This window comes from Siphateles boraxobius, unplaced genomic scaffold (assembly GCF_051911475.1).
Source record: "Siphateles boraxobius isolate OS27281-9 unplaced genomic scaffold, OSU_SipBor_1 281, whole genome shotgun sequence".
NCBI classification, from domain to species: domain Eukaryota; kingdom Metazoa; phylum Chordata; class Actinopteri; order Cypriniformes; family Leuciscidae; genus Siphateles; species Siphateles boraxobius.
The window spans coordinates 94,909-122,839 of NW_027508899.1; the positions used below are offsets into that span (position 1 = coordinate 94,909).

At 40.6% G+C, this 27,931-nt stretch overlaps 1 protein-coding gene across 1 annotated transcript; it reads right to left on the bottom strand.

Moving 5' to 3' along the window:
- LOC143753370 (FGGY carbohydrate kinase domain-containing protein-like) lies at window positions 1–27,931 on the bottom strand (the record flags this gene model as incomplete). The annotated part of the gene is made up of 9 exons (XM_077245699.1): window positions 1–23; window positions 906–1,026; window positions 1,162–1,236; window positions 1,812–1,962; window positions 2,030–2,091; window positions 20,987–21,094; window positions 21,171–21,274; window positions 27,567–27,695; window positions 27,816–27,931. Coding segments are annotated over 9 exons (889 nt in total), but the record flags the coding sequence as incomplete, so codon positions are not given.

A 27,931-nucleotide genomic window follows, 5' to 3' on the forward strand; every position in this document is an offset into this window, starting at 1 on the left:
TCATAGGCGCAGAACAGCCAAGCCTACCACACAGAGGCAAAATGTCTGCACCGCATGACACACGCCATGTACTTTGCATTCCAGCTTCCAGCGCACCATCGGAGAGGGCTTTCAGTATTTGCGGTCGCATACTGGAGCAGAGACGGATTAATCTGAAGCCCTCATCAGTGAACGACATGCTATTCCTGCATGGGCACATTAAGTAGTCATACAGTTTTTTTTAAATTGTTTTAGTTAATTCAGTTTTTTTATTTATTTAGCTAAATATTTAAAATTGGTATATTTTGTTATTGAGGAATAAGGATAGTTTTTGTTTAATGTTTGAAGGAATTGCTAAAAGCAAAGGCGGCATTCTTAAGCAGTATTAGGCCCTATATATAGGCTACTTTTGAACATGAAAGAAATCCAGGTTTATTATTATTATATAATTTATTAGGCTATACTATAATCATTATGGTATATTTTTATTTATGTACATTTCTTACTTTTTTTACTGTATTTATTTGTTCTAAGTTCCTTGTTCAAGTTCATCCATTGAATTAAACGCAAATAAAACAAAACATTTGTTTATTTTCCGTTTCTTTTTTTTTCTTTTTTATATTCAACAGGGGAGCAAGTGAAAAAAATCACAGAGTAGCAGGCAGAATATGCAATGTATTTAAAAAAAAAAGTACTTATACGTTTACCCGCGGGATTTTGCGGGCGGGAGCGGGACGAAACTTGATTGTTGGGGGCAGCAGCGGGAGAAAACAACATATATTTTTGCAGGAACGGGATAAAATCCGTCCCGCGCAGGTCTCTACCATGTCAGATAAATGAGTGAGTGTGTGTGTGAGTGAGCATTGACCCGTGGTGTTGGTCATGTCATGTCAGATATATGAGCGTGTGTGTGAGTGAGCACTGACCCGTGGTGTTGGCGTGTGTCTGTACGAACAGCGCGTTCTTGCTCAGCCCCCCGCACAGGAAGAGGGTTGTGATGTCATATCCTGCCTCTTTCATGGCATCTAGGATGTGTCTGGTGCCAAGCTTCATACAACAGAGACACACAATCACATTAACACTGTAATACTGAACACTTAGAACACTTTAGTGTGTGAGTGAGAGTGTTTTTGTGTGTGTGTATGTGAGAGAGAGTGTGTGTGTGTGTGGTGTGTGTCTTACAGCGATGGCCTGAAGAGTTGCTAGATACAGCAGAGCTAAATCATCCAGTGTCTGTGATAAAGTGAGTCCCACAACCTGCACACACCAGCAGTGACATCATCAATCAACTCTCCACCACTGCAAACATTAGTTATAAAAGCTAAAACTATCTGATGTGTCTTTTTTCTTAATGGTTAAAAATAAGAAATTATATTAAACGTAAAGAAAATCTTTCTTTCTAGAACGTAAAGAAAAAAGTACTTTCTAGGGCTATTAACATTATTTTCATGACATTAAGCAAATGTCCCTGTTAAATCCACATTTCTGTCCTCTGAAATAAAGGAAAAAAGCCCAAAAATATAATTAAAAAAAAAGATTGTCATTACTATAAATGTTAATTTGGAGTTCATTCTCAATATTCTCATTCTAGCAGCAACATAGCAACTGCCTACCAACTACACTAACAACCCTAGCAACCACCCACAACATCCGAACAACTGCCTGGTGCCAAATTTTGCCGCAGTAAGCACCACTCACATATTCTGCAGAAAATGTACGTCCAGTTATCAGTTTTATTAATAAATAATAAAAAATTAAATTAAATTAAAGGCAGTACAATGAAAACTATTATATTTTTTCATCAGCACTGTAACAAGCACAGCGTTCCTCACCGATCCCCGTGATGTCTGGTCGGCCAGAGGAGAGCGGTTGCCGTGGAAATCAGGCCAGATGTGCAGGCCGGCCGTCAGCTGCTCCAGCTGTGCTGCGTCTCCAGACATGTGCTCCAGATGGAGGTTCAGGCAGGAGTAAACGTGTTTCCCACTGCAGAGAAAAGCTCAGCGATCAGACTGAGCGAGAACAGAAACGCATCAGAGCGACTGATGCTCACCTCTTCTCCGCCTGCTCTTTCAGCTGCCTGGAAGCGGCGTGTCCGTTCACCACATGGTCCACCTGAAAGGACATGACATCGCTCTAATTAAGATATTCATATATTTTCATGTAAACCATCTGTATATATAGCGTATTATGTGTTTATTGTAACGTTTGTCACAATGTCCTGTAGTACAGTGATGACTGTCTGGAACCAAGCAGCCAAACTACCAACCAACCAATAAACTAAAAAAACAACAGCCAACCAATCAACTACACCAATCAATCAGACCAAACAACCAATTTAAAATATCAACCAAACAACCAACCTAACGACCAACAAAACCAACCAATCAATCAAACTACCAAGGAAACAACCAACCAAAAACCAAGAAAATAACCAAACAAACAACCAAACAACCAAGAAACCAACTAATAAACCAAACAACCAAGAAAACCACCAACCAAGTAAAAAAACGACCAATCAACCAACAAACCAATAAAGACAACAACCAATCAACCAACCACCCACCAACCAAGAAAACAACCAACCAACTAATAAACCAAACCAAGAAAATAACCACCCAACTAATCAACCAATCAACTAAACCAACCAATAAAAACAATCCATCAATCAACCAAACCAAGTAGAAAACTAACCAATCATCCAAGAACAATACAACCAATCAACCAAAAAACCAATCGAATCAATCAACCGATCAATAAACCGAGAAAAAAAAACAACCAACCAAATCAACCAACCAACCCAAGAAAAACAACAAAAACCAAACAACCACTCCTTTCAAGAACAAAACAACCAATCAATCAACCAATAAACCAAGAAAAAAACCCAACCAACCAATCAAATTAATCAACCAACCCAAGAAAAAACCAACAACCAATCGAATCAATAAACCAAGAAAAAACAACAACCAACCAATCAAATCAATCAACCAACCAACAAACCCAAGAAAAAAACTAACGAATCAATCAACCAAACAAACAATCAACCAAGAAAAAAACCCAACCAACTAATCAAAATCTACCAACCAACCAATAAACCAAGAAAATAACAAAACAACCAACCAATCGAATCAATTAACCAACCAATAAAAAAACAACCAACTACCCAACCAATCAAATCAATTAACTAATCAACCCAAGAAAAAAATAACCAACCAAGTAGAAAAAACAAACAAACCACCAATCATCCAAGAAAAATCAACCAATAAAACAAACAACCAACCAATCAAATCAATCATAAATCAATCAAGAAAAAAACCCAACCAAGTTACCAATCAAATCGATCAACCAACCAACCAATCAATCAATTAATCAACCAAGACATCATGGCTCTGTTTCAAACCCAAATAAACTGTCTTTCTGTCAACATTCTCAAGCAGCGTCTTTTACTAAACGGTGCCTGAACCGATACTTTAAAAAAAGAGCCTCAAAACGATGGTGAATGACATTAAAGAACGGCTTTTTTATTGAAAAATAAATAAATAAAATAATCTTAAAAATTAACAATATATAGATTTTTTTAAAGTATACTGAAATATTTAAAGTGTACTAAATACAAAACACAACAAATTTTCATAATAAATTCACAATAAAACCCAAGCCACCTAACCCAACTACAATAATTTAACACTAAATAGCAGTTACATTTCTAATAACAGCAAAGTAGTGTGTATTCTTGGTGTGCCACAAACTAGCTTCTCTTTTGCAGAAATATTAACACATTTCTTGTCTTCTCTGGCCAAATATGACACCTCTCCTGACTCCTGACTAATTTATTAGATGTATGTAGGTCTGTTATTGTAGGGACATCAACTTTACATTTTCACACTAAACATGGTGCGGAACAAAACGTGATTGTGATTGGTTGCGTGACGGGCGAGTCAGTCCTTGGCTGATATTTTTTATTCTTAAATACGTGTGAGTGAATGTGTTTTGTCTTTTAAGAAACCTTTATAATGGTCATGACTCATGTTAGTTGATCTAACGCATAATGTTCGACATGTTAGTACGCACCGCAGTTCAGAGAATTGCATCTGTCAGATTTAGGCCTATAGCGCGTCAATTCATCCACTTCTCCCAAAATACATGAAAGTGGCCAGTGAAGTGTGAGAAGAATAGAGTAAATTTTATAGTTACCTACACAATATGCATATAAACACTTCTTCAATTTATAATTGAAAGGATTGTTATTGCTGCTTCCATGGACATCGTTGTGTATTTTACAAACAATAAATGTATTGTTTGCTAGTAGGTAGTCTATTTATGTGTCTAATCACACCGGCGTGAACGATCGTACGTGTTAAAGGGTTAACTAGCGATCACGTGCGGTGATGATGCTTCTTACGTCCGTTTCGGAGAACCAGAGGGAAGTATTTCAACCGACAGCTGAGGCATAAGTCCGAGTACATGTCGGTTACTTATGGCTCGTTTCCGAGCGGTGCGGTACGGTACAGTACAGTATGGTACGCAACTATTTCCGTTTCCACTGCCAAAAGCCATACCACTTTTTCAGTACCCTTCCGTTGGAGTACTTAGCACAGTGGTACGGTACCTAAAGGGTGGAGCTAGACTCACTGCATAATGTTGATTGGTTGACAGAGAATAGTCACTTGCACGTGCTAAAAGGGGAATGACAACATAAGAAGCACCATTTTTTAATATACAGTTGAAATATATTACTGTCATTGTGTCTCAAAATGTCATTTTAAGAGTTTTTCAGGTGAGAATGTAGTTGTTTAAAGCTGAAATCTGTGGTTTATTTATAAAGATTTATGAAAATTTGATCTAGGTTGTGAGATCCATTCCAGGCGATCACAGGGCGTTCGGCGCTCATGTACCCCGCCTGGAACAGCCTTTCCTCGGCTAGTCGTTCTGACGTTTGCTGCTGACGTCTCTGTAGTGGTTAAATATGAGATATAATTCGTCTTGTGTAGACCTAACGGGCGATCTTTGGTCTCGTGAATCTATCATTTGTTCCCTGGCCAATGGTTGAGGGCTAAGTGAAGTTTCAAAACTTTATATATTTAGGCTATTTAACTTTACTGTTGTAACGTTAGACTAGAGCGCTGACTTTTGACTGAATGGTTTGCTTTATTTCTTATTGTATAGCTTCTTGTACCTTTTACTTATACTTTTATAATGGCTATTATTGATAAAACTGAAGTTTAACAAAAAGAGACAGAGTTGAGTTTTGTCATTTTTAATTTTATTACAGTGAAGATGAGCACTGTAATGTTGTTTACTGCAACATTTGTTGTTTAGTACAAATGCACATATTGCCTGGACCATATTAATAATTGTAATATTTTTAGAATTTAAATGAAAAGAGGCAGGGTTCTTTTATATTTCGTTTTGTTATGAATAGGCTAACGTTATGCATGCAGTGAATATAACCAATACGCATTGCCTGAACCCCATTTGTGTGGCTATGATGTTTAAGATTTCTTTAACCCTCTGGGGTCGACAAACGCGCCAGCACGTTTTGCTCGATTTTTTCACATACAGTAGCAGGAAAATAGACTTAAAATACTCTGTCATTTTTGGTCATACACACTTAAGAAATATAAAAAAATAAACTGTTGAATGTCTATTTTTTTATGTGTCCACTTACAATCGAAATAAAACATTGTGCTTTTGTAAAATAAAGAAAATAAACAGGGTGTGCTTTCTGTCTCTCCATCTCGGTTAACCTTTTTTCTGGAGCACGTCTCTAAACTTAAACAAAACTCAGCGAATACTATTCACACAAGCATGAGCAATATATCTTTATAATCATTTAAGTTTGTACTTTTAAAATATCTAATTCAAAACTAAAATAAATATTCTCTGTTTATGTAATCTATAAAAAAGAGAGGGGTGTCAGCCGATCTCATTATCGTTCTCTCAGCTCATTATTCTGCTAATGTGACACGCCCACGGAGAGCGCGGTATTCAAACGCAAATGATCTGAAGCGACACATGCAAACGTGTCAACGTCCCTCATAAACGCGATAACACAACAAATTTAATCAACAGATTAATGTACCTTTTCGGCTTGTGAGGCTGTGACTGTGAGGAGTAATCCTGGGACATTTACCTCAGAACATGTACTGGTTTATTTTCATTTTGAGGAGCGACCGATCTAGCCGAGAATTGTGAGTAGCTACCCTAAGTTTTTTCTTCTTGTGCTTTGTTCTAATGTCTGTAAATGCAAAAAGACTTTAAATTTGAATCAGGTTTCTGTGTGTGAATGAATTAACGGCACAGATGGGCGCTGTTGTTTATGTTTAGCCTACTATGTTACAGATGAAATATGAAAGATAACTATGGGATCAAATTCCCGCCAAATATATTGCGGCCACGGATCAAAATATAATAAGCGTGAATCAAAAATGGGATCAAATTCCCGCCAAATGTATTGCGGCCACGGATCAAAATATAATAAGCGTGATTCAAAAAATAACAAGCATGAATAAAAACTTTAAACACATTAAAAAATATTTTTCACAAAAAGTTTATTTTAAACTTTACAAGGACTTTTAAGCAGTAAAGCTATCTGAACTCTGGACATATACAAATAATTAAATTCCTCCTTTTTTGAGGTAGCCTACATTTTAATGCGCACACTGGTAATTGGTGTTAAACAATGGCTCATGATTATCCTAAAGCAGCTCTAAAACATCATGCAGTTTTGAAACACTACATTTCTTTGCTAAAATTAAGTTAAAAACGACCATTTTACCCGTCTGAAGAATTTAGGACTTTGACCTTTCAATGCTACACACAGCCTTTATATTATTTAGTTCCATTACAGACAAGGCATACAGTGCAAAAAGTACAAGACGAATACAAAGGCATTTGTGGTACAGTTCAGAGTATGTAAAACAAAGAACAACAACTAAAATTTAAAATAAACCTGTAGCCTTTGTAAAAGGAAAAAAGATGCACAGCATACCTGGTGATCCGTTACAGTTAAATACGCCATCCTGAAATATTTTCTTAATTGTTGTTGTTAAGCGATCATATAGCCTAGGTAGCATGGTAAATTAATTCTAGACTAGATAGATGTACCATTTGACTAAAGATTAATGAAAATGATAGTGTACAGAGGAGATTACAGAAACCAGGTGGATTTGATATGCAGTGATTTATTATAATTATTGTGTTCATTTGCATTGAATATTTTTAGTTACAATTTTTAATGTAAATTACTTTTAATTGTCATAAACAACATGTTATCAACGTTGATTTTTTTCAGTTCAGTTCATCTTTAAAGGTTAATATGATGGATCGTCAGACAGGCACAACTGTCAACTAACGACACAACAGGTCGTCGTCGTTAAAGTGACGAATTTAACGATAACGGATCGCCAGGTAGACGTAACAGGTCGAGTTCCAGGCACACATACAGTTTAACGGTGTCCTGCCACGGAAAGATTTTTACATGAACATGAATTTACATGAATTTACATGAAACTCGAACTGCAACATTTGGAAGAGCAAGCCCAGAACATGGAAAGATGAGCGAAGAGGAAAACAGCACAAGCGTACCAAAAAATAAATTATGAGCAGAAAATGAAAGAGCGCAAAGTACAGAGTTATAAAACCAAGGAAAACATCATTTTAAAGAAAGCATGAAAAATATTTTTTAATGTGTTTAAATTTTTTTTTTCCATGCTTGTTATTTTTTGATTCACGCTTAATATATTTTGATCCGTGGCCGCAATACATTTGGCGGTAATTTGATCCCATAGATAACATTTCGTAGTTTTGGATAGATTATAAAGATTTTATTCTAAAATATCAAATAAGCTTTTGTCATCCAGTTTCGGCTCATATTTTAAATATATAGTAGGCTATGTTCTGTCAAAAATAAACTCATCAACTAAGTTGTTATTATAGTGTTTGTTCCAATGTAAGCTATATAAAAACTAATGAATCCTTAACTTTAAAATATGTATGATAATACTGTAGGATAATACTGAGGAATACTGTAGTAAGTTTTTTTCATTCTCAAGTGAATCGCGTTTCTGTGTGTGAATGAATGAACAGCAGAGATGCGCTGTTTACCACAACTCGCAAAAAGACAGTTTAAATTTGAATCGCGTTTCTGTGTGTGAATGAATGATCCGCTTTTAGCAAACTATATTGCTATACTGAGATGAGTAAAAATCGACTGAAATATGTTGAAATAAAATGTATTTGTATAAGCAACGTATTAAACTGCAAATTAACATTTATATTTCTAATATAAACGAAAGACCTATGTTACAGACATATGAAAGACAACATTTCGTTGACTAGTTTTGGATAGATTATACATTTTTACTGTAAAATCTTTGCCATCTCAAATAAGCTTTTGTTTGCCAATTTTGCTGATATGTTAAATAGCCTATAGCAGGGGTTCTTAACCTTTTTGATGTCGGGGCCCAAATTTTACAGTACAAAGTGGCCCAGGGCCCATTCAAATATTAGCACTGTATTGGTTTATTGATCTCACCATTGGTTTGATTTGTATTCAATAACTAAATGAAATCCACTTGCAGTTTAACAGGTTATTGTGTATGTAAACATGCACATAGGCTACAACAAGATGCAAAACACACAACAATTCATGGAACAAATCAATCTGCATCAAGAACAAATTTAAAGGCTCAAGTCAGGCATATTAGCCTAACTAGTGCTGCACGATTAATCGTATCGCAATCGCGATGTCAAGCCAATGCGATTATATGAAGCAAAATGCTGCGATTTTATATGAAATAAACAAATAGGGCTATTAACGCAATTAACGCAGCATCTGTTATTTTTGTCATCCTTTGGCTAGTGTTACATGATCCCGCTCTTATTCGTGCGAATGCTTTTGAACCATTCATGCGCGACAAGACAAAAGAGAATTTGCTGTATCACTTGAATCACTGTCTGTGAATGTCACTGCCTGTGAAAATGTATATTAATAAAAATAAAAACAATAAAATGTGTTGCTTAAATAAATAAATGCATAATAATATTTTTCAAAATAAATAAGTTGTAAATTAAAATTTAAATAAAGTGCAAATTAAAAAGTATAGCTTTATAATCTGCAAAATAATTTGATAATTGTTTCAGCAGTCTACATTTTTGCATGGTAGAACCTGAAGTTGCTCTTCATATCTGTTATAAATGAACAATAACAACAGTCCAATTTGAACAAGCTACAACTCCCTATTTATGTTCCCCTCTTAATGAGACACTTGGGCCTGCTTCACAGATAGTGGTGGGATGGTGCATTGTAACGGCTGTTTCACACCGCAAGCGTGAGCGGGGCTTGAGCAGTGCGTCAGCGTAACTACATCGTCACTGCAGCTGCAGACACGCGAGAGTATTCACACTGGAAGCGTTTGTACAGTGTCACAGTAGCGGCTCCAAAGCTACATATAAGCGAACAATTATTTACAAAGACAACTATACATTTGATTTTAGAAGTTGGTAAACCATATAAATGTCAGTAAACAACAAAACAACCAAGAAAACAGCTCCAATCTTGTCGTTTCAGTCATAGCATATTTTCAATAGGTTTACAAGAATGCAAACTCCGCAGATAAAGCACACACACACACACAAAACCGCACACTCGGGTTTGATTTGGGTTGTGCTAGCCTATGTAGCTGTCTGTGTATTTCATAAACTAAAAGAAAGTTTTTATATAATATTTTCTGGCTATTTTACTTTAGGTTTTTTAGTTTTTTATAATACACCATACTTTCACCCAAACTGAATTTGCCTATATTCCTTGCCTTTTTTGCCTACTCTAGTTCTTGTTAAAACTCACTAGACATGCTTATTCTGTGCATTTTGGGCACTTTTTGTGTGAAATAAAATTTATTTTGTCCATCTAAAGTGTGCTTTCACTTTAATGGAGCGTGAGCATCGCAGCAAAAATAGACTCGGCGCCGAATCCCCCGCTTCACTGCTGCTCACGCGACGCTCCTGCTTGACGCTCACGCGCTGCTCCTGCTCGCAGTGTGAATGCACTCATTGATTAACATGCAAGAAAAAAATATGCGCTGCTCACGTGCCGCTGACGCTTGCGGTGTGAAGCGGCCGTAACTGCCTCATGGATAACAGTGGTCATTCTGGTGTCTTCAATTGATAACTAGTTTGGTCCCGCGGCCCTCGCGGCCCACAGGTGAAAAACGTAAAGTTTTTTGCGGCCCTCCAGGTGGCGCTCGGGCCGCGGCCCTATGGTTAAGAATAGGTGGCCTATAGTATGTTTTGTCAAAAATAAAGTAATCAAATAATATGTTATTATGTGTTTGTTCCAATGTAGCCTAGGCTATATCCAAAGTAATGAATCCTTAACTTTGAAATATGTATGATAAAATGTATACTTTAGTTTTTACAAAGAAAGATTGCACTTGAATTGTTGTTGTAATTGTAACATTTTTAATAAAAAAATATATTTACAAGGTAGATGTAAACAAACTATTAAAAGGTAAATATAAGCCTTTTCTTTAAATATTTTTTATTGAGTTTTATTAGTGACAAATTTGGGGAGAGGATACTGTTGTAAACCTTGTTCTTCTTAAGTGTAGAAAAACTCAGAAGCGAAGACCAGGAAACTTGGCTTATCTTTTAAGCAGGATTCTTTATTTGCTTTAGTCTGCTTCGTCCAAAATCTTACCCAAGTCTAACTAAGGCAGTATACATTTTAGTTCATATACCCTTTCAGGGGGAGGAATTACATAAAGGTGGAGACACTCTGAAACAAAAGCATGTAAATGAGGCATACAAGTTTAGGAACTTGCCCTAGACTGAGAGTGTTACCCATCCTAATCCAATCAGCATAACAGTGTAATGTAAATATCCTAATCCAATCAGCCTGACTCTTCACCGATACCTTCACATTATCATACAGCTTAATGGCCAGGCAGTGGATAAAGACAAAAGGTGATAGTCTCAGTGCTCTGATCAATTTAACTTACAATAGAGAGAGCAGGACAGACAGGAACAGGCAGGTCTGTGACATCAGATGAGAAGTAACAAAACGGTTAATGTCCTATGCCTCAAAATGGTAACTTTCTCAGATAAAATACTGTTGAACCTAAATTGAAACATTTTAATAAATTTGTAACACTACAACGCCTATCAAGTAAGGGTACTGTTGGCGGTGGAAATGCAAGCCAGATCAGGGTTTACCATCCCAAATCGTACTGTACTGTACTGTACCGTAACGTACCGCTCCGTGGAAACGAGCCATTAGGTACCGGTTCCATATTGGTACCAGGTTTCGGTACACAACCCTTGTTTTCACTATGAAAATCTTCACACCCTGTTAGAAATATATTTTCTCCCTCAGCATAAATCTATAACATAAGAAGGATTCTTTGTTCAGCCTAAAACTGACACGTTTGCACATTCTTTTCTATGTATGTAAAGTTAAACATCTGGTATTCATTAATGAGGAAGGGAGCCCCCTCCCTTCTCCTTTCTCTTCCTTTTCTTTCTTTGTGTTTCTATGTTACACATTGAAGAGCTTCCTCTGAGCTCCAGGCTTGCAAGGAGATTCTAGCGCATACTGCCCATATAAAGAAGTTGTAATATAAAGTCTATATGATATGCCAATGATGTAATGTTTGGTTCTATTGGTTAGACTTACACTCCTCCCTGTAATACTTTGCCTATATAATGTATAATTTAGACATTATGAGCCGAGCGTTTTGTCTCCCTCCGGCCTGGGGTTGTGAATTGTTTATTCATAATAAAAAAACAAGAATTTGGGCACTTCTCGTTTGGACCATTTCATTTCGATTCTAACACTTGGGGGCGTCGTCAGGGATTTCTCCAGACAGGTAAGAATTTTTTTTTTTTACAAAAGAGAAAGTTGATTCTTACTGTCTGCTGAGAAAACGTATTTGTAGTGCCGTGATTTTTACCATATTTGGTGAAATCAGCCTCGTGTTTTAATTAATGCGGGAAGAGCAGAAAAAAGGGAACTGATCTCTCTCTCTTTTTTGTTATTTGTCCTTGTATAAAACGATACAGGACGGTAGCCTCGTATTTTTAATAAAAAATGTGAGAAGAACAAGCAAAAGAGATTTGAGCTCCCTCTTTCGATGTTATTTGTCTTTGTTTAAAACGATACGGGACCGGTTATCCTCGTGTTTTCGATAAATGCGGGAAGAATGTAAGGAAAATTGATCACTTTCCTCCGTTTTTTGCAAGAAAAAAATAGATTTGCTACACAGATAATTTGTTTTCTTTTGCAAAGTCTATTTTAATTTCCCTTTGGTCTAGGGCTATGAATAAATAAATCACTATTTTTTTTCTTTTAACTTTCTCTTTTCTTTTCTTCTCTCTTATTTCTCTCTCTATTTGCCAATTTACTAACACAATTAATTTGAAATTGTATACTTTTCTTTGAGTTCTGTAAGGAACCTAGCTATATGAAATATTAATAATCAATAATAACTTGTTATGATTAATTTTGAATATTTGGGTCAGTTAATTGGATTAACTTGACATGGCTAAATTAATATTACAATCAATTAATCAGTTCGTCCAACGAACTCTTTTGATTATTCATTTATTCTAAGAAAAGGGTATCTTCCCTGGCCACAGAAGAATAATTATTTCTTAATATGTACAGCGTTTTGAGCATGTAGCAAGAACCGAAACCATAAAGGGACTTCGTATTGCAAGCAAATCAGAACCAAATACATAAAGTGCATAAGTTTTATTAACTAAATCATAAACATGAATAAACTAAACACACACATATACAGAAATAGGTAAGTGATAGGATTAAATTGGCAACCGGAGAAAGGGTCTATGAGAAGAACCATCAGAATTTCATTTTCACATTTCATTGAATTGAATACTTGCATTTGTAGTGGGAACAATTCTTGAAGTTGTTGAAAATTTAAGTCGTTGATGGTTCCGGCAGTGTGAAGTGGAAGTTGGTTGAGAGTTCTCTTTCTCCAGGAACGCATGGCTGGTTTGGTCAGGGCCTGGGGCCCTGTTGAGGCCACGCTGAGCACCCAGGAGAAGTGAGGAAGTCGGAAGAGTGAGTGATTGGAGTCGTTGTTGGTTGGAGTCTTTGTTCCAAAACTCCTGAGATTGTCCTTGGTTCTTTGTGAGAGTCTTCTCTCTCCTGCCTGTGCCCATATCTGGTTGGATCGAGGCCTGCTGGGCCCTGGGGCCCCTGTGGAGGGGGAGGGGGTTCCCCAGGATCACCAGAACAGTGTTGCGGCTGGATGAAAGAACTAAGAGAGGGAGGTCACATGTGGGCTGTCTCTAATAAAGCCTGGAAAAGATCCTCCCCTAAGGGTTGAACTCGACCAATCAGAAAGGTGACATGTCTGAGAGGGAAAGTGGCTCTTAGTTGATTTACGGGTCTTTGTCCCTAGCGTGGTTATACCTTCATTAATGCTCAGATAGCTATAACACATCCACACTGCATTCTAGAAGAAGGTGATGAACATCAAAGTGTGAGTCATTAAATGAGGATTAATTAGGTAGGAGGCATGATACAGGTGAGGTTACATTGATCGTTAGTTGGTTGTATACCAGGATACATACCATAATATATACCTAATAGTACACGAGACAGTCAACCATTTACACTGTTTCTTTCACAGTTTTATGCATGTTCATTTATAGATCAGTTAGTCTATGATTAATGCAGCAAAGTCTGTTTTAAAGAGGGTTTCTGTTTCATAGTCTCTCTCTTGTGCATGTGGCCACATTCCTCGGAGGTCGTAAAATCTCCTCATCATGCCCTGTAACATGACACTGTTTCTGCCCCTTGTGTTCGTTCATTTGGGCTGTTAGTTTTGGAGTTTCATAAACCTTTGTATATAATGAATAATTAGTGTCTGATTGGTCCATACCCTACAGTTCCATTTGGCTATATTGCAATTTATTTAAGTTGCATGAAGGAGAAATTTTTGTGTGTGTACAATGGGGAATAAAATTAGTCCACCGTTAGAAAATGAATCTCCGAAAGATTTTATGATTAGAAATAATCAAGCATTTTTTACAGAGCCATATGTGTCAAATTTAGCTGGCTGGTCAACTGGCAAAACACAATTAGATGCGTTTCCTCGTGACGGCTCATTTAAAGACACATATATGCGTGAAGCAAAATACATGATTTTTGGAAATTGGGGCGATCCCGATTGGGATTATTCGTATATGAAACGTACCTATAAGATCTGGAAAGACATGCAATCTTATTGGAATCGTGGTCCAAAAGTGGATAACAACAAAAATCTTTCTCCCCCTCAAGCTGAACAGCCTGAGAAGGAGAAAGTTATTTCACATCCTGCTGAAGTCAGAGCGCCCCTCCCTCCCAGATATGAGAGCATTCAAACTTCTCCTGTCTCGGAACCTATAAAAAATAAATCCTACCCTGTTGATGAAAAAATGAACACATTTTTGAATAACATGCACAACGAGACTGCACAAATGATTCGAATAACTATAACCAACATTAGTAACATTTCTGTTGATGAATTGGGTAGACGCTTGCGTGAACTGTCGTCTGCTGGGGCATTTGAAAACTCCAGAGGAAAAGTTCCCGCAATGTTCCAAGTAAATTCCACTGTCCAAAATCGCCCGCCACCCAATGTTAGGAATGACATAAAGTGTTTTTTTATGTCACACACAGCGGACACACACAGCGATTTTGCAGAAAAAAAGCTGAGAGATTTCAGCAAACTAATGAGAAACCGATGTTTAGGCGCTCTGATGGCCTCCCTTTCTTTCTCCCTCTGAAAGACAGAGACCTGTGTATCCGACTGAATGGGGAAAGGAATGACGGACATTAAATTCTATAGGAATAGATAATATTCCAGTGGTTTGTAATTTGACACCACCTTTATTTGTTACTTCTAATGATATACCATCATTGTTCAAAATGCATGATTTTTTGCAATTATACCTGATTCTTTATTCTGCTTGTTAGGTAGAGATTTAATGCATAAGTTGGGTGTTAAATTAGGATTTGACTCTGACTCTTTGCAACTCATGTTTCCAGCAGCCTTTTCTCTTACGACCGACACAGGAAGTGCTCTCTTCGAGGATGTATCTGCAACTGAGCTCGGACAGGAAGTAGCTGATGTAAACCCGAAATTGTGGGCGGCCCATAAGGATGACGTGGGACTTCTTGATATCCAACCTTATGTGGCCAATTTGACAATGAATAGGCCTGTTTTTTTTTTAAAAAACAACATTCGCTTTCAAAGGAAAAAGAGGAGGGAATTCGACCCCTCATTGATCAGTTTCTGGCTCAAGGCATTCTGGTTCGCACTCATTCACCTTACAACACACCAATTAATCCAATCAAGAAAGCAAATGATTCTTGGCGCTTAATGCAAGACTTGAGAAAAATTAATGATTTGATAAAACCACATGCTCCTATTGTGCCAGATGTACAAACTATTATTAATTATATTCCTTTAGAACATGCATTTTATTCTGTCATTGATTTATGCTCCGCCTTCTTCAGCATTCCTGTTGACCAACAAACTCAGCCACTTTTTGGTTTCTGTTTTCAGAATTGCCAGTACATATGGACAAGACTCCCTCAAGGGTTCAGAGATTCTCCGGCTGTTTTCTCCGCTGTAGTGCACGCAAGGCTGAAGGATGTCAGACTCCCTCCTGACACCTGCCTGCTCCAATACGCTGATGGCATTCTCGTCACTGGTGCCTCTGCGGACATGTGTGCTGCTGCCACTACAATTGTCTGCAACGTTTTAGCAGAGGCTGGTTCCAAGGCATCTAAAGAGAAACTTCAGTGGGTGCAGAGGAAAGTCAATTACATCGGCAATGAACTGTCACAAGGCCAAGTTCGCCTGTCTGCGGACAGAGTCAAAGCCATCGCTTTGTTCAAGCACCCTTCAACACGGAAGCAAATGCAGAGCTTTCTGGGACTGGTCAATTACTGTCGATTATGGGTGCCAAATTGCTCCATGTATGACAAAATCCTGCGAGACGCTACGCTGGATGATAAAGAGGACATTACATGGACAAGTGAGATGGACCAAGCGTTAAGACATTTGAAATCCTCTCTGTTAAGGCCTCCCGCCCTCGGCCTTCCTTGCTACAAGCGAGATTTCCACCTGTACGTGCACGAAGGTGGGGGCACAGCCGCAGGAATCCTGGCCCAAGAGCATGGGGGCACTTTTGGTCCAGTAGCTTATTTGTCTAAAACTCTTGATTCAGTGGCTCGGGGACTCCCGGCCTGTTTACGTGCAGTGGCTGCTGCAGCGATCATGGTACAGGATGCTGAAAGGGTTGTTTTATCATATCCACTCACAGTTCACACATCACATCAGGTAGGAGCAATTATGCATAACATTTCTACTCAACACATGACTGCTCAACGTCGTTCAGGCTATGAGGCTATATTATTAGCAACTGCTAATTTAACGTTGAAAGTAACTTCTGTTATTCATGGTCCTACTGTACATCTGCACAGGTTGTTGACAGATGGTGAATTTGAGAGTGACGACCACGACTGCCTTACCAGAATCCAAACTTCGACTGCCTGCAGGCCAGATGTGTCGACATCTTTCCTGGAGGAGGGAGATAATTGGTATATAGACGGATCCTGTTTCAAGCCAAATGACAATTTATACTTGTGTGGATATGCTATTGTCAAATTACCTGATCGTGTAATTGAGGCATATTCATTGCCATATAAATCAGCTCAAGTAGCAGAATTAATTGCTCTAACAAGAGCTTGTCAGTTGGCAAAAGTTCAGTGCATCAATATATACATTGATTCCAAATGCGCGTACGCCGTTGTCCATGATTTTGCTAAATTGTGGGAAGAAAGAAATTTCAAAACCTCCGACGGAAAAACAATTTTGACCATCGAAACCATCGAAACTTGCTGTTATTAAAGTAGCTGGTCATAAAACAGGTTAATCGGATGAGGCTAAGGGAAACAGGTTTGCAGATGAAGTCGCGAAATGGGCTGCTAAAGAAGTAATACTTAGTCCATACGTAAATGAAAAGAGCAACGATGTACCTATGATGAATTTGTCGCTGATTAATGATTTGGACATTAAAGTACTGCAAGCTAACCCTACGCAAGTTGACTTGATTCATTGGGCTGCGAACGAAGTGAAACCAGATCAAGCTGGTATTCTGAGAGACAAGCAGGGTAGAATCGCTCTACCAGCATCCACCGTTGTAATGCTGTGCAGGCATTATCATGGTGTATCACACGTGTCAAAAGAAAAAGTGATACAAAATTTGAATCAATCATACTGCATAGCAAATGTTCGAAAGAATACTTTGTTGATATTGGATGCTTGCCTGGTGTGTGCACGAACAAACAGACACAAGGCAACCCGCATGAAGCTTTACCGCATCCTGAGGTTCCTTTTTAATATTTACAGATCAATTTTACACACATGCCTCCATGTGGAAATCACAAATATTTGCTCATGATTGTTGATCGATTTTCTAAGTGGCCTGAAGCTTTTACGTGTGGTAAAGAAAACGCTCAGACGGTGTAAAGGTTCTTGCAAAAGAAATTATACCGCGTTTCAGTATTCCAACCGTTATAGCGAGTGATAATAGAACTCCGTTTGCTTCAAAAGTCACACAATTGTTAGCCAAAGAGTTTAATATTAATTGGCACTTCCACATTCCCTATTCGCCGCAATTATAAGCTAACGTAGAACAGACAAATAAGACGATAAAAGAACGTCTCAATAATGCGTGTCTAGATACAGGCAGAAATTGGGTTGATTTGCTGCCTGCCGTATTGACGGAAATGAGAATGTCCCCATCAGCAACCACAAAAATTTCTCCATTTGAAATTCTGATGGGTAGACCTTTCCCGACCCCTTGGGTCAGAGGTCGCGCTGGCAATCTCTCCACAGGTGACACGGAGGTGATCATCTCGGATTACGTGGATTCCTTAGTTAGAACGTTAAAAGGCATAAATGGTGATGTTTCTCTCTCTCTCCCTCTTCCTTCAGAAAAGCCGACTCATCCTTTCGTTCCAGGACAACAGGTGCTGATAAGGTGTCTGAAGCCCACGTAACTCGGTGAGCCGAACTATTCAGGACCATCCACTGTTATCGCTGTGACGAGGATCGGTGTTCTGACTGACCACCAGCCGCAGTGGGTCCATGCTAGCCGGGTTAAGGCAGCTCCATCCCAGGGGAACGCACAAGCCTATGTGGAAGCACTGATCGAAAGGAGAACGAGGAAGAGAAGTAGACGAAGAACGAGATTGCTGATTGATATTAGCAATAATTATAACTGAATCTATTAAGATTCATCGTGCTATGAATACTTTTGAATTTTTTGTATATGCTTTGATGAAAAGAACTGTCAAATATTAATGATTTTGAAGGAAATGTTTGATTGAAGAATATTGCATGTATTATTGTACTAGAATGAATATGCTGAGAATGATGTGATATGATAATTCTATTATGTGATAATTATCTTATCAATGGGGCCATTGTTAGAAATATATTTTCTCCCTCAGCATAAATCTATAACATAAGAAGGATTCTTTGTTCAGCCGAAAACTGACACGTTTGCACATTCTTTTCTATGAATTTATACTAACTGGACTTATACTCCTCCCCGTAAGACTTTAATTTAGACATTATGAGCTGAGCGTTTTGTCTCCCTCCGGCGCTGGGGTTGTGAATTGTTTATTCATAATAAAAGACCAATAATTGGGGCACTTCTCGTTTGGACCATTTCATTTCGATTCTAACACACCCTTATAGGCACACCCACCTTGAGGGCAAGGCTTTCCTATGTACTAATGTAGCAAAACAGAGATATTAAAAGATCACATTCAATACACACCTTATTGATGATGCATACTGTGTACAGGCGAGCAGATGAAACGTTCCTCAAGTGTTGTCCCATATAAAACATCTCGGTTACTAACATAACCTCGGTTCCCTGAGATAACGGGAACGAGTATTGTGTCTTTGCTAGATGCTATGGGGGAAAATTCCTTTTTGTCCGATTTGTTGAAGCCTTTTATTCAATAATGCAGTATTACTGCACGGCCATAATAGTGCGGAGATGCACGCTCGCTATTGGCTGGGCAGTGGGAACGGCACATGTCTATGGCGAAGTGGCACATCTGCGCGAGCCAATCAGGCTGCGTCCCGCCGAACCGAGCGCAGAGCCGGCCAAAGAGGGCGGGGCATCTGCCTATAGCACAGCTGTCTACGCAATACTCGTTCCCGTAATCTCAAGCCCACTTGCTTGACCGATGCTAAGGCTAGCAAGTGTGCGGTCTTGAGCGAAAGTGCCCTTAATTCGGCCGACTGTAGCGGCTCAAACGGGGGCCCCTTGAGGGCCCTGAAGACTGTAACAGGACTGATAGGTCTCAGGAAGGTGTTGTGAGGGGGCGAGGCAGGTTGAGCATCCTTGCCCACTTCTGGAAGCGAACAATCAAATTGCTTCTACCCAACATCTGGCCGGCCACAGGAGCATCTAACTTTGCTATGGCCGCCACATAGACGGAGCGTGGAGGGGTACGACACGCGTTCAGCAGCACTTGTAGGAAGGAAAATAGGAGCGGTACATCACATGAAGTAGGGTCTTGGCTCCATGCTGAGCACCATTTGGAGAAGACAGAACACTTAAGTACGTGGACGAGTCTCGTGGATGGGGCTCTGGTCTCAGATATAGTGTTTAGGACACTCTCGTGGATAGCCCACATGGATAGCCCATGGCATTGGCCATGGGGCTGCTGCTAGCAGCTGAATCATCTCGGGAAACCAAGGCTGGGTCCACCAAAGGGGGGCCACCAGACAGACTGTGCATCTCTCCTCTCTGATCCTGTTGATGACCTGAGGGAAGAGCACGACTGAGGGAAAAGCATAAAGGGGAAGACTGGGCTATTTGTGGGCCATGGAATATTGGGCAGTGAGAGTTGTCTTTGGAGGCGAAGAGGTCAACCTCTGCCCTGCCGAAGACACTCCAAATTGTTTGAACCTGGGGCTGGAGGGCCCATTCTCCCGGGGACACATTGAATCAGGGAGCAGACATGCTGTCGCGAGACAATCTGCCAGACACGTGCATCGCTCTCAGCAAGCGCAGGCTGTGTTGTGCCCAAAAGAGCAGACGTCTGGCTACCCTGTACAGAGGCTTCTACCTGAGTCCAACCCTGGTGGTTTATGTAGGATACTATCGCCATGTTGTCCGACCGGATTAAGACGCGATGTCCATTTAGGTCTGGTAGGTAGGTTTTGAGGGCGTGCGCCGAACGATCAGGCTCTTGGTCGCCGGAGAGTGCCGAAGCTTCACTCATGTGGAATAAATGAAGGGCAGTTGATCATTACTGAAGTAGAAAAATTTCTGAAATCCCATGGCAAAATGAGCAGCTGTATAGGCAGAAGCCCCGCCTCTTTGGCGGGCTCTGCGCACGGTTCGGCGGGACACCCCCCCCCCAGCCCCGGATGGGCTCGCGCAGACATGCCAGTTGGCCATAGGTTTGTGCAGTTCCCACTTGCCTAGCCAAAAGCATGCGTGCATCTCCGCACTATTATGGCTGTGCAGTAGCACTGCGTTATTGAAAAAAGGCTTCAATAAATCATTTAAGTTTTCAAAACTAAGTTTTCCCCCATAGCGTCTAGCAAAGACGCAATACGAGTAAACGTTTAGGAAGGAAACCAATATAGAGGAAATTCTTAAACATTTAGTATTGTGTTAACATTCTGTGCTCATCTGCATCATCAATAAGCTGTACACTAAATTACACTTTTAATGTCACTGTTTTAGTATGTTAAGGGGCTTGAAGTGTTTTGAGTGTGTTTTTCCATTCCACTGCGCTACATCTTGCATTTTTAACCACAAAAATATGTTCTGTGTGAATGGTCTCTTAGACTGGTTTGTTTTGCAATTATGCTTTCAGTATTGAATAAAATCTAAATGTATTTTGTCCAGTGCATTCTGGGATTTCCTTCCATATTAAAGATAGATGTGATTGACTCACCAGTCGTCCCGTGGCGCTCTGACCTCCCCCATTAAGCCACAGTCCCGGCAGCATGGCGGACAGATATGGGCCCCAGACCCCAGGGACGAACAGTGGCTGTGTGCTCACCTGAGAGATACAGACACACGCTGACATCAACAGTCACATGCTTTGAACACAAACAAGTACAGGAACTGAAGCTCACAGCCATGTGACATGAGGACGTCCCACATATGACAGCCAAACGGGACGTGACTGGTTGCTCTTCACAGGGCAGCTGGTGTCCCCTCACATCGGCCCCGATGACCTCTACAAGACAATAAAATTACAGAAAATATAACTGACACTGCTACATAAATTTAAACTCACAGATCTTACGATAATTACCCAGCTAATTAATCACAGTACAGTAACACAATTGTTTTTGCATTGCAATATGCAAATGAGTCACTATCTAATTAAATATGTACTCATATGCATATATTTCCTGTCCAGAAACTAGATTCATCATTTTTATTTGATTTTGTTGACTTATTACTGTTTTCTTCCAGCAGGGATTTTGGATTTTTCTTTTTATCACTCTATAAATCAGAAAAGACTGTCAACAGACAGAAACAAATACATTTTCATCATGTTTTTAGCAGTTGTATAAAAATGTTGCATAAATGTGGTGAATGATATATGAACAAACTTTCATATAGATATAGATTTCATATAAACTAAAATTTTGGCGTGTGTGAAGCTGCTGAATTGGAGATTTCGGACTCAAGTTCACCGTCTTTAAGGATTAAAATTTTTAGACACTAATAGATAAAGTGAAATAAAATAAGCACTTGTTTTCTTTCCACTAGTTTGAAAGAAGACAAGCTATGGAAGCAGTTAGAGCTCAAAACTGACAAGTGGATGAAAAAACCCTGGTTTTGCCTGTAAAATCTTGCACTAGTTTACATGTTTTGCCTGTTTATTTATTGCTATATATCATCTGAAGGTTTAGATTAAGCAGGTCAGGACAGTTATTACAGGAACACTGTGATGAAACCAAGAAGAGGCTGACTAAACATCAGGGCCATATTAGGAGCACACAAACACTGCAATGCTCCTCCTGTGTCAACAGGATTTAAAAAGCCCCAATTATGCTTTTTAGTGTATTTCCTTTAATGTAGTGTGTAATAAATATGTTTGCGAATGTGAAAGATCTGCAGTTCTCTTACAAGAGGTTCTCTCGTATTGCGTAAGCTAGCTTACGCTACGGGGAAAGTCATCTTTGCTCGAGATATTGAAGCCAAAAATTATCCTTAATTTTGTATTTATTGTCAACGTAGTGCAGCAGCCAGCAGACTTAGAGCAGGCCATCTTGCGTGCTCATTGGCTGCCCTGCGGCAACTGCTGCAGCCTACCACTGAGCCTCGCGCGTGACGTCACGTCCCATGAGGGCGCTTTGCGCCCTTATGCGTCATAGCCCGCCAAAATGGGGGTGGCTTAGCGTATAAAAGCCAGGCTCGTTTGCTGCGTCACTGATTTCATCATCTTCAGCGAAGCTCTCCGCATCGCGGAGTCAGTCAGAGATAGAACTGTTATCTCACAGAGCTGTGCTTCTCAGCCATCTGGAAAGCTTGGGTCTCATGGTCAACTGGACCAAGAGGTCATTACTGCCCACTAGTCAGTCAGGTTTCCTTCCTAGGAATAGAACTGGACTCTGTGGCTATGACGGCCCGCTTATTGACACAGCACGCCCGCCGTGTTCGACAGCTAGCCGCGTCTTTCCAGGAGGGCAGCATTACACCTCTGAAGACATTCCAGAAGATGCTAGGCTGTATGGCATCAGCTGCGGCTGTGCTTCAGCTGGGCCTCCTGCGCATCCGCCCGCTAAAACGCTGGCTGAACACCCAAGTGATAGTTCATACAGCACCACCATGTACTGGTCCGCTCGGACAACATGTCTGTGGTGTCCTACATAAACCGTCAGGGCGGCGTCAGATCCAGAAACCACTGCCATCTGACGGAACGCCTTCTTATATGGTCTCAGGGCCGCCTGCGCTCGCTGAGAGCCACGCATGTGCCAAGCCACTTGAACGACGATCCAGACAAACTGTCCAGGAACTACGTTCCCCAAGGGGAATGGTCCCTGCATCCCCAAACAGTCCAGTTACTGTGGCGCCTCTTCGACAAAGCGAAAGTCGACCTGTTTGGGTCAAAAGACAACACTCATTGCCCGCTGTTCTTTTCAAAGAACGAGGATGCGTTGGCCTAAATCTGGCCCAGCCTCCCACTTTATGCTTTCCCTCCGGTCTCTCTGTTACCACAGGTAATCAAGAGAATCAGGGAAACGCGCCACTCGGTGCTCCTTATAGCCCAGAATCAAACCTGGTTCCCGGAGCTTATGCGGCTGCCCCAAACAGCCCCTTGGCCGATTCCGGTGAGGAGAGATCTCCTCTCTCAAGCCCGCGGCTCAATCTGGCATCCCCATCCAGAGCGCTGGTCTCTGCACGTATGGTTAATCAACGGATACCCGTTGTACTGCCAGAAGGAGTGATGAACACGATTACGCAAGCCAGAGCTCCCTCTACGAGGCGACTTTACGCGTCTAAATGGTCGTGTTCTCCAAATGGTGTGCTGATAGAGATCTAGACCCACGAATGTGTGGGGTCACGGGGTTGCTTAGCTTCCTTCAAGAGAAGTTGGATAAGGGCAGGTCCCCACCCACGCTTAAAGTCTATGTGGCGGCCGTCGCAGCGTTCACTGAGTCGACGCGTGGCCAGTCAATAGGAAGGAACGAGCTCGTCATTCGCTTCCTTATAGGAGCTAGACGGATGAATCCCCCGCGACCCTCGTCGGTTCCCATGTGGGATCTTTCACTGGTCCTAGAGGCCCTGAAAGCTTTCCCCTTAGAACCATTAAACTCCGTGGACCTAAAGTACCTCTCGCTCAAACCCGTTTTTCTGACAGCTCTGTCATCAGTTAAACGTGTGGGGGATTTACACGCGCTATCTGTTAGCGCAGCGTGTCTTGAGTTCAGGCCAAATGACTCTAAAGTCATCCTCAAGCCAAGACATGGTTATGTCCTTAAAGTGTTGGGCACCGCCTTCAGAGTGCAGGTCATTTCTCTTTCGGCTCTGCCAGCATCCGATAGTGAGGGTGATGTGGATCTCCTCTGCCCCGTCAGGGCACTGAGGGTTTACATTACGCGCTCCGCCTCTTTCAGGCGTTCGGAACAGCTCTTTGTCTCGTTCGGTGGGCGCACCAGGGGTCTCGCCGCCGCTAAACAGAGCCTGTCCAGATGGATAGTGGAAGCTATCACATCTGCTTATAAGTCTAAAGGTCTGCAATGCCCCTTGGGCATCAGGGCGCATTCCACCAGAGGCGTGGCCTCGTCGTGGGCTTGGTCCAGCGGAATTTCCATTCATGACATTTGTGAGGCGGCAGGCTGGGCCTCTCCCTCCACATTTGTTAGGTTTTATAACCTGGAAGTTCCCGCCTTGCAGGCTAAACTTCTGTCAGTGTGAGCAGTGTGTTTGTCCTGCCCAGATGATCATGCGCAGACTTCTCTCACGCGACGTTCGCCTTCCTGGTTGAGCTGCACTATATAGTGAATAGTTATATGGACCGGCGACGCCGCTCTGTATACCCTGTATGTGCTTATAACATGTGCTGGCCCGCATTGCTGGCCACCTGTTTCCCACTTATCTATGTTCCCCGGGAATCCCTGGGACTCATGAAGTGGAGGCTGGGCGCACGGCCTTGACAATGGGTTCCCGTAGTGTAAGCTAGCTTACGCAATACGAGAGAACCTCTCGTAAGAGAACGATACTTGGTTACTAACGTAACCTCGGTTCTCTCTAGAAGAGGGAACGAGTATTGCGTAACCTGACTGTGCAGGCGCCACGAGCGTTTTTCGCTTCAGCTGCTGGAACCAGGACACAGCCAACGAGCCTGGCTTTTATACGCTAAGCCACCCCCATTTTGGCGGGCTATGACACGTAAGGGCGCGAAGCGCCCTCATTGGACGTGACGTCACACGCGAGGTTCAGTGGTAGGCTGCAGCAGTTGCCGCAGGGCAGCCAATGAGCACACAAGATGGCCTGCTCTAAGTCTGCTGGCTACTGTACTGCGTTGACAATAAATACAATATTAAGGATGATTTTTGGCTTCAATATCTCGAGCAAAGATGACTTTAGCTTAGCTTACGCAATACTCGTTCCCTCTTCTAGAGAGAACCGAGGTAACGTTAGTAACCGAGTATCGTTTCAATGATCAAAGTTCCGATAAATAGATTTTTTGTCTCCAAAAAGAAAGCGATTCTGAACTGAAATGAGTCAACCTGTAATTCCAGTCTCACTTCCTGATATGGTAAAACCCACGGTATTGTTAATGTTCGCATCCCAGTGTATATCAAGAGCTGAGATTCAGATATGATAATGAGGGTTTGGTTTCAGACCAATCACAGCAGACTGGGCCATCTGACCAATCAGAGCAGAGCAGCTCTCAGAGAGGTGGGGTTTCGAGAGACTGAATCCTTGATCGAAGCATTTCAGACACAGAGAGAAAAAAGCTGATGCTGCAGTGGATATTATGAGGAAATTAAAGTGTTCCTGCTTGTTCTTGTTGTTTACAGTAGAGGTCGACCGATAGTGGATTTTACAGATACAGATATTTAGGTTTGACCGTACATGCCGATAACCGATTATTCAACCAATATTTTTTTAAATGGATACTGGATTAAAAACAAACATAACACTCCAGTAAAACAGTGCTGAACTGAAATGTGCTAAATTAAATAAATATATAAATATGAATATATTAAAATGAGAAGTTCTACATAACTAACTATACAGAAATAAATTTAGACATTAAAATATTTGTAGATATGTGTTTCTTTAGCTATTACCTAGAAACATAGCCTATATAAATTTCATAGGTAACACTTTGGAAGTCCCATTTGTTAACAAGGATGTATTAGCTAGCTTTCATGAACTATATGCATTATGCAATATATGTTTTACTGCATGTATTAATATTTGAGCAATACAATTGTACCTTGATCATTCATATTAGTTCATAGTACATTAACTAAGGTAATAACAGATAAAATAAAAATTAAAACTCAATTTAAAATGTATTAGTAAATGTTGAAATTAACAAACTAACAATGAATAATACTTATACAACATTTATTAACCTAAGTTAATGCTCAAAAATGTAATCTTATTGTAAAGTGTTACCATTTCATATAAATCCAAAGAGTCATGCTTAAAGATGGCCATATTTTAAATATCTGCAAAGGCCAGAGCATTAAAATTACATAAATGTAGACCTATATTACATGTATAGTCTCTTTGCTTCTATTTTAGAACACATGATGATTGTTTAATCAAAATAACAATATGTGTTGTAGTGATAAAAATATAAAGACCTGATCTATTTAGGAGTGAAGCGGGTTGTCGAAGGTCACACACTCAAACAGAAGTGGAGTGACACCGTATTTAACGCAGTGTAAATGCATTCATTATGGCCTTGGTTACACTGTCAGTGAAATGAGACCAAATTCAGATTTTTTGTGACACAGATCTTATGTGACACAGATCGGATGTGTTATATGACTGTGTAAACAGGGAAAAAACGCATGCATTCGGATATTTCGAGATCTGTTTCAGGCCTCGTTCATATGTGGAAATAAATCAGATATAAATCATATATGTGCCAATGCGACTGTCATGTAAAAGGCAGGATTTTCTGAGGCATTACGTCTCCGCGGTTTAATGACGAGAGACAACCCCGACACGCATCTGCGAAGGGACGGATGGTGTCGTCATAGGAGAGGAATGTGGACACACGATGACACAACATATCAAAAGTTGGCTAGCTCATCCTAACATTTCGGACCCACTGCTTCTCGTTAAAGCCCGCCACAATCTCATGAAAGTGCATATCTATACCACTAATTTTATTTCTCGTGCCATTTACACCAAAAATAGTTTTTGAGTGCATATGATATAAATGAATGAGGCATTTATATAGCGCTTCCAAACAATGGTAATTTCAAAAATATGTTCTTTATGGTGTGTAATACGCACGCACTCCACACCCCTAATCCTACCCAAGGGGTTTACAGTGCGTATTATGCACGCAAAACTATTTTTGACGTATAAATGGCGCGAGAAATAAAATTAGTTACGCACTTTCATGAGATCGTGTTGTATGTTCCCAGCAGTCCCGAGATCTCTCGCACACAATAACTGAAGCACATGCGCTGCTGCAATGATGGCCCTTTTTGTCGTCCTCCGCCTCACAGTCATGCTGATGTTTGGCGAACTTTGCATATATCGCAGAGCTAGCATCAAGCATATTTCGCATTCGTCCATCTGTGCAAGAACCAACTTTAAGCATGCGCAATGTTTCAGATAGTATGTCAAATCGGAAATGGGTCACAATTGAAAAAGACGTGTAAACGGACAGTCAAATAAATTGGATATAGGCAACAAATCAGAATTGGGCATCAAGACCTGCAGTGTAAACGAGGCCATGACACAGTTTTCTCTTCATTTCAAAGAGACGTGGATGAGCGAGCGCTGCATTAGCACTCAGCTGGTGTGGCGTATCATACCTAACCCTCCTGCGTGTGCGTCTATGAGTGAAGCGGCCACAGCCGTTCCCGGTCTCAGGCCCAGATCTGCAGCCGCCTCTGAGGTCAGTCCTCGTCCTACAGGAGTCCCAGGAATACAAGTCTGCTCACCTGCACACACACACACACACACACACACACACACACACACACACACACACACACACACACACTATCAGTCAACACGACCGGCTGAACACACACAGACACCTGAGCTTTACTCTCTCCCACCGATTTTACAATAGCAGTTTTCCATCAGGTCCTCCAAGCCGATGGCGCTCCAGAAGGTGTCGTCCCAGCCTTCAGACGGAGAATACGTCCACTTACAGACAAGAGTACAGAGAGAC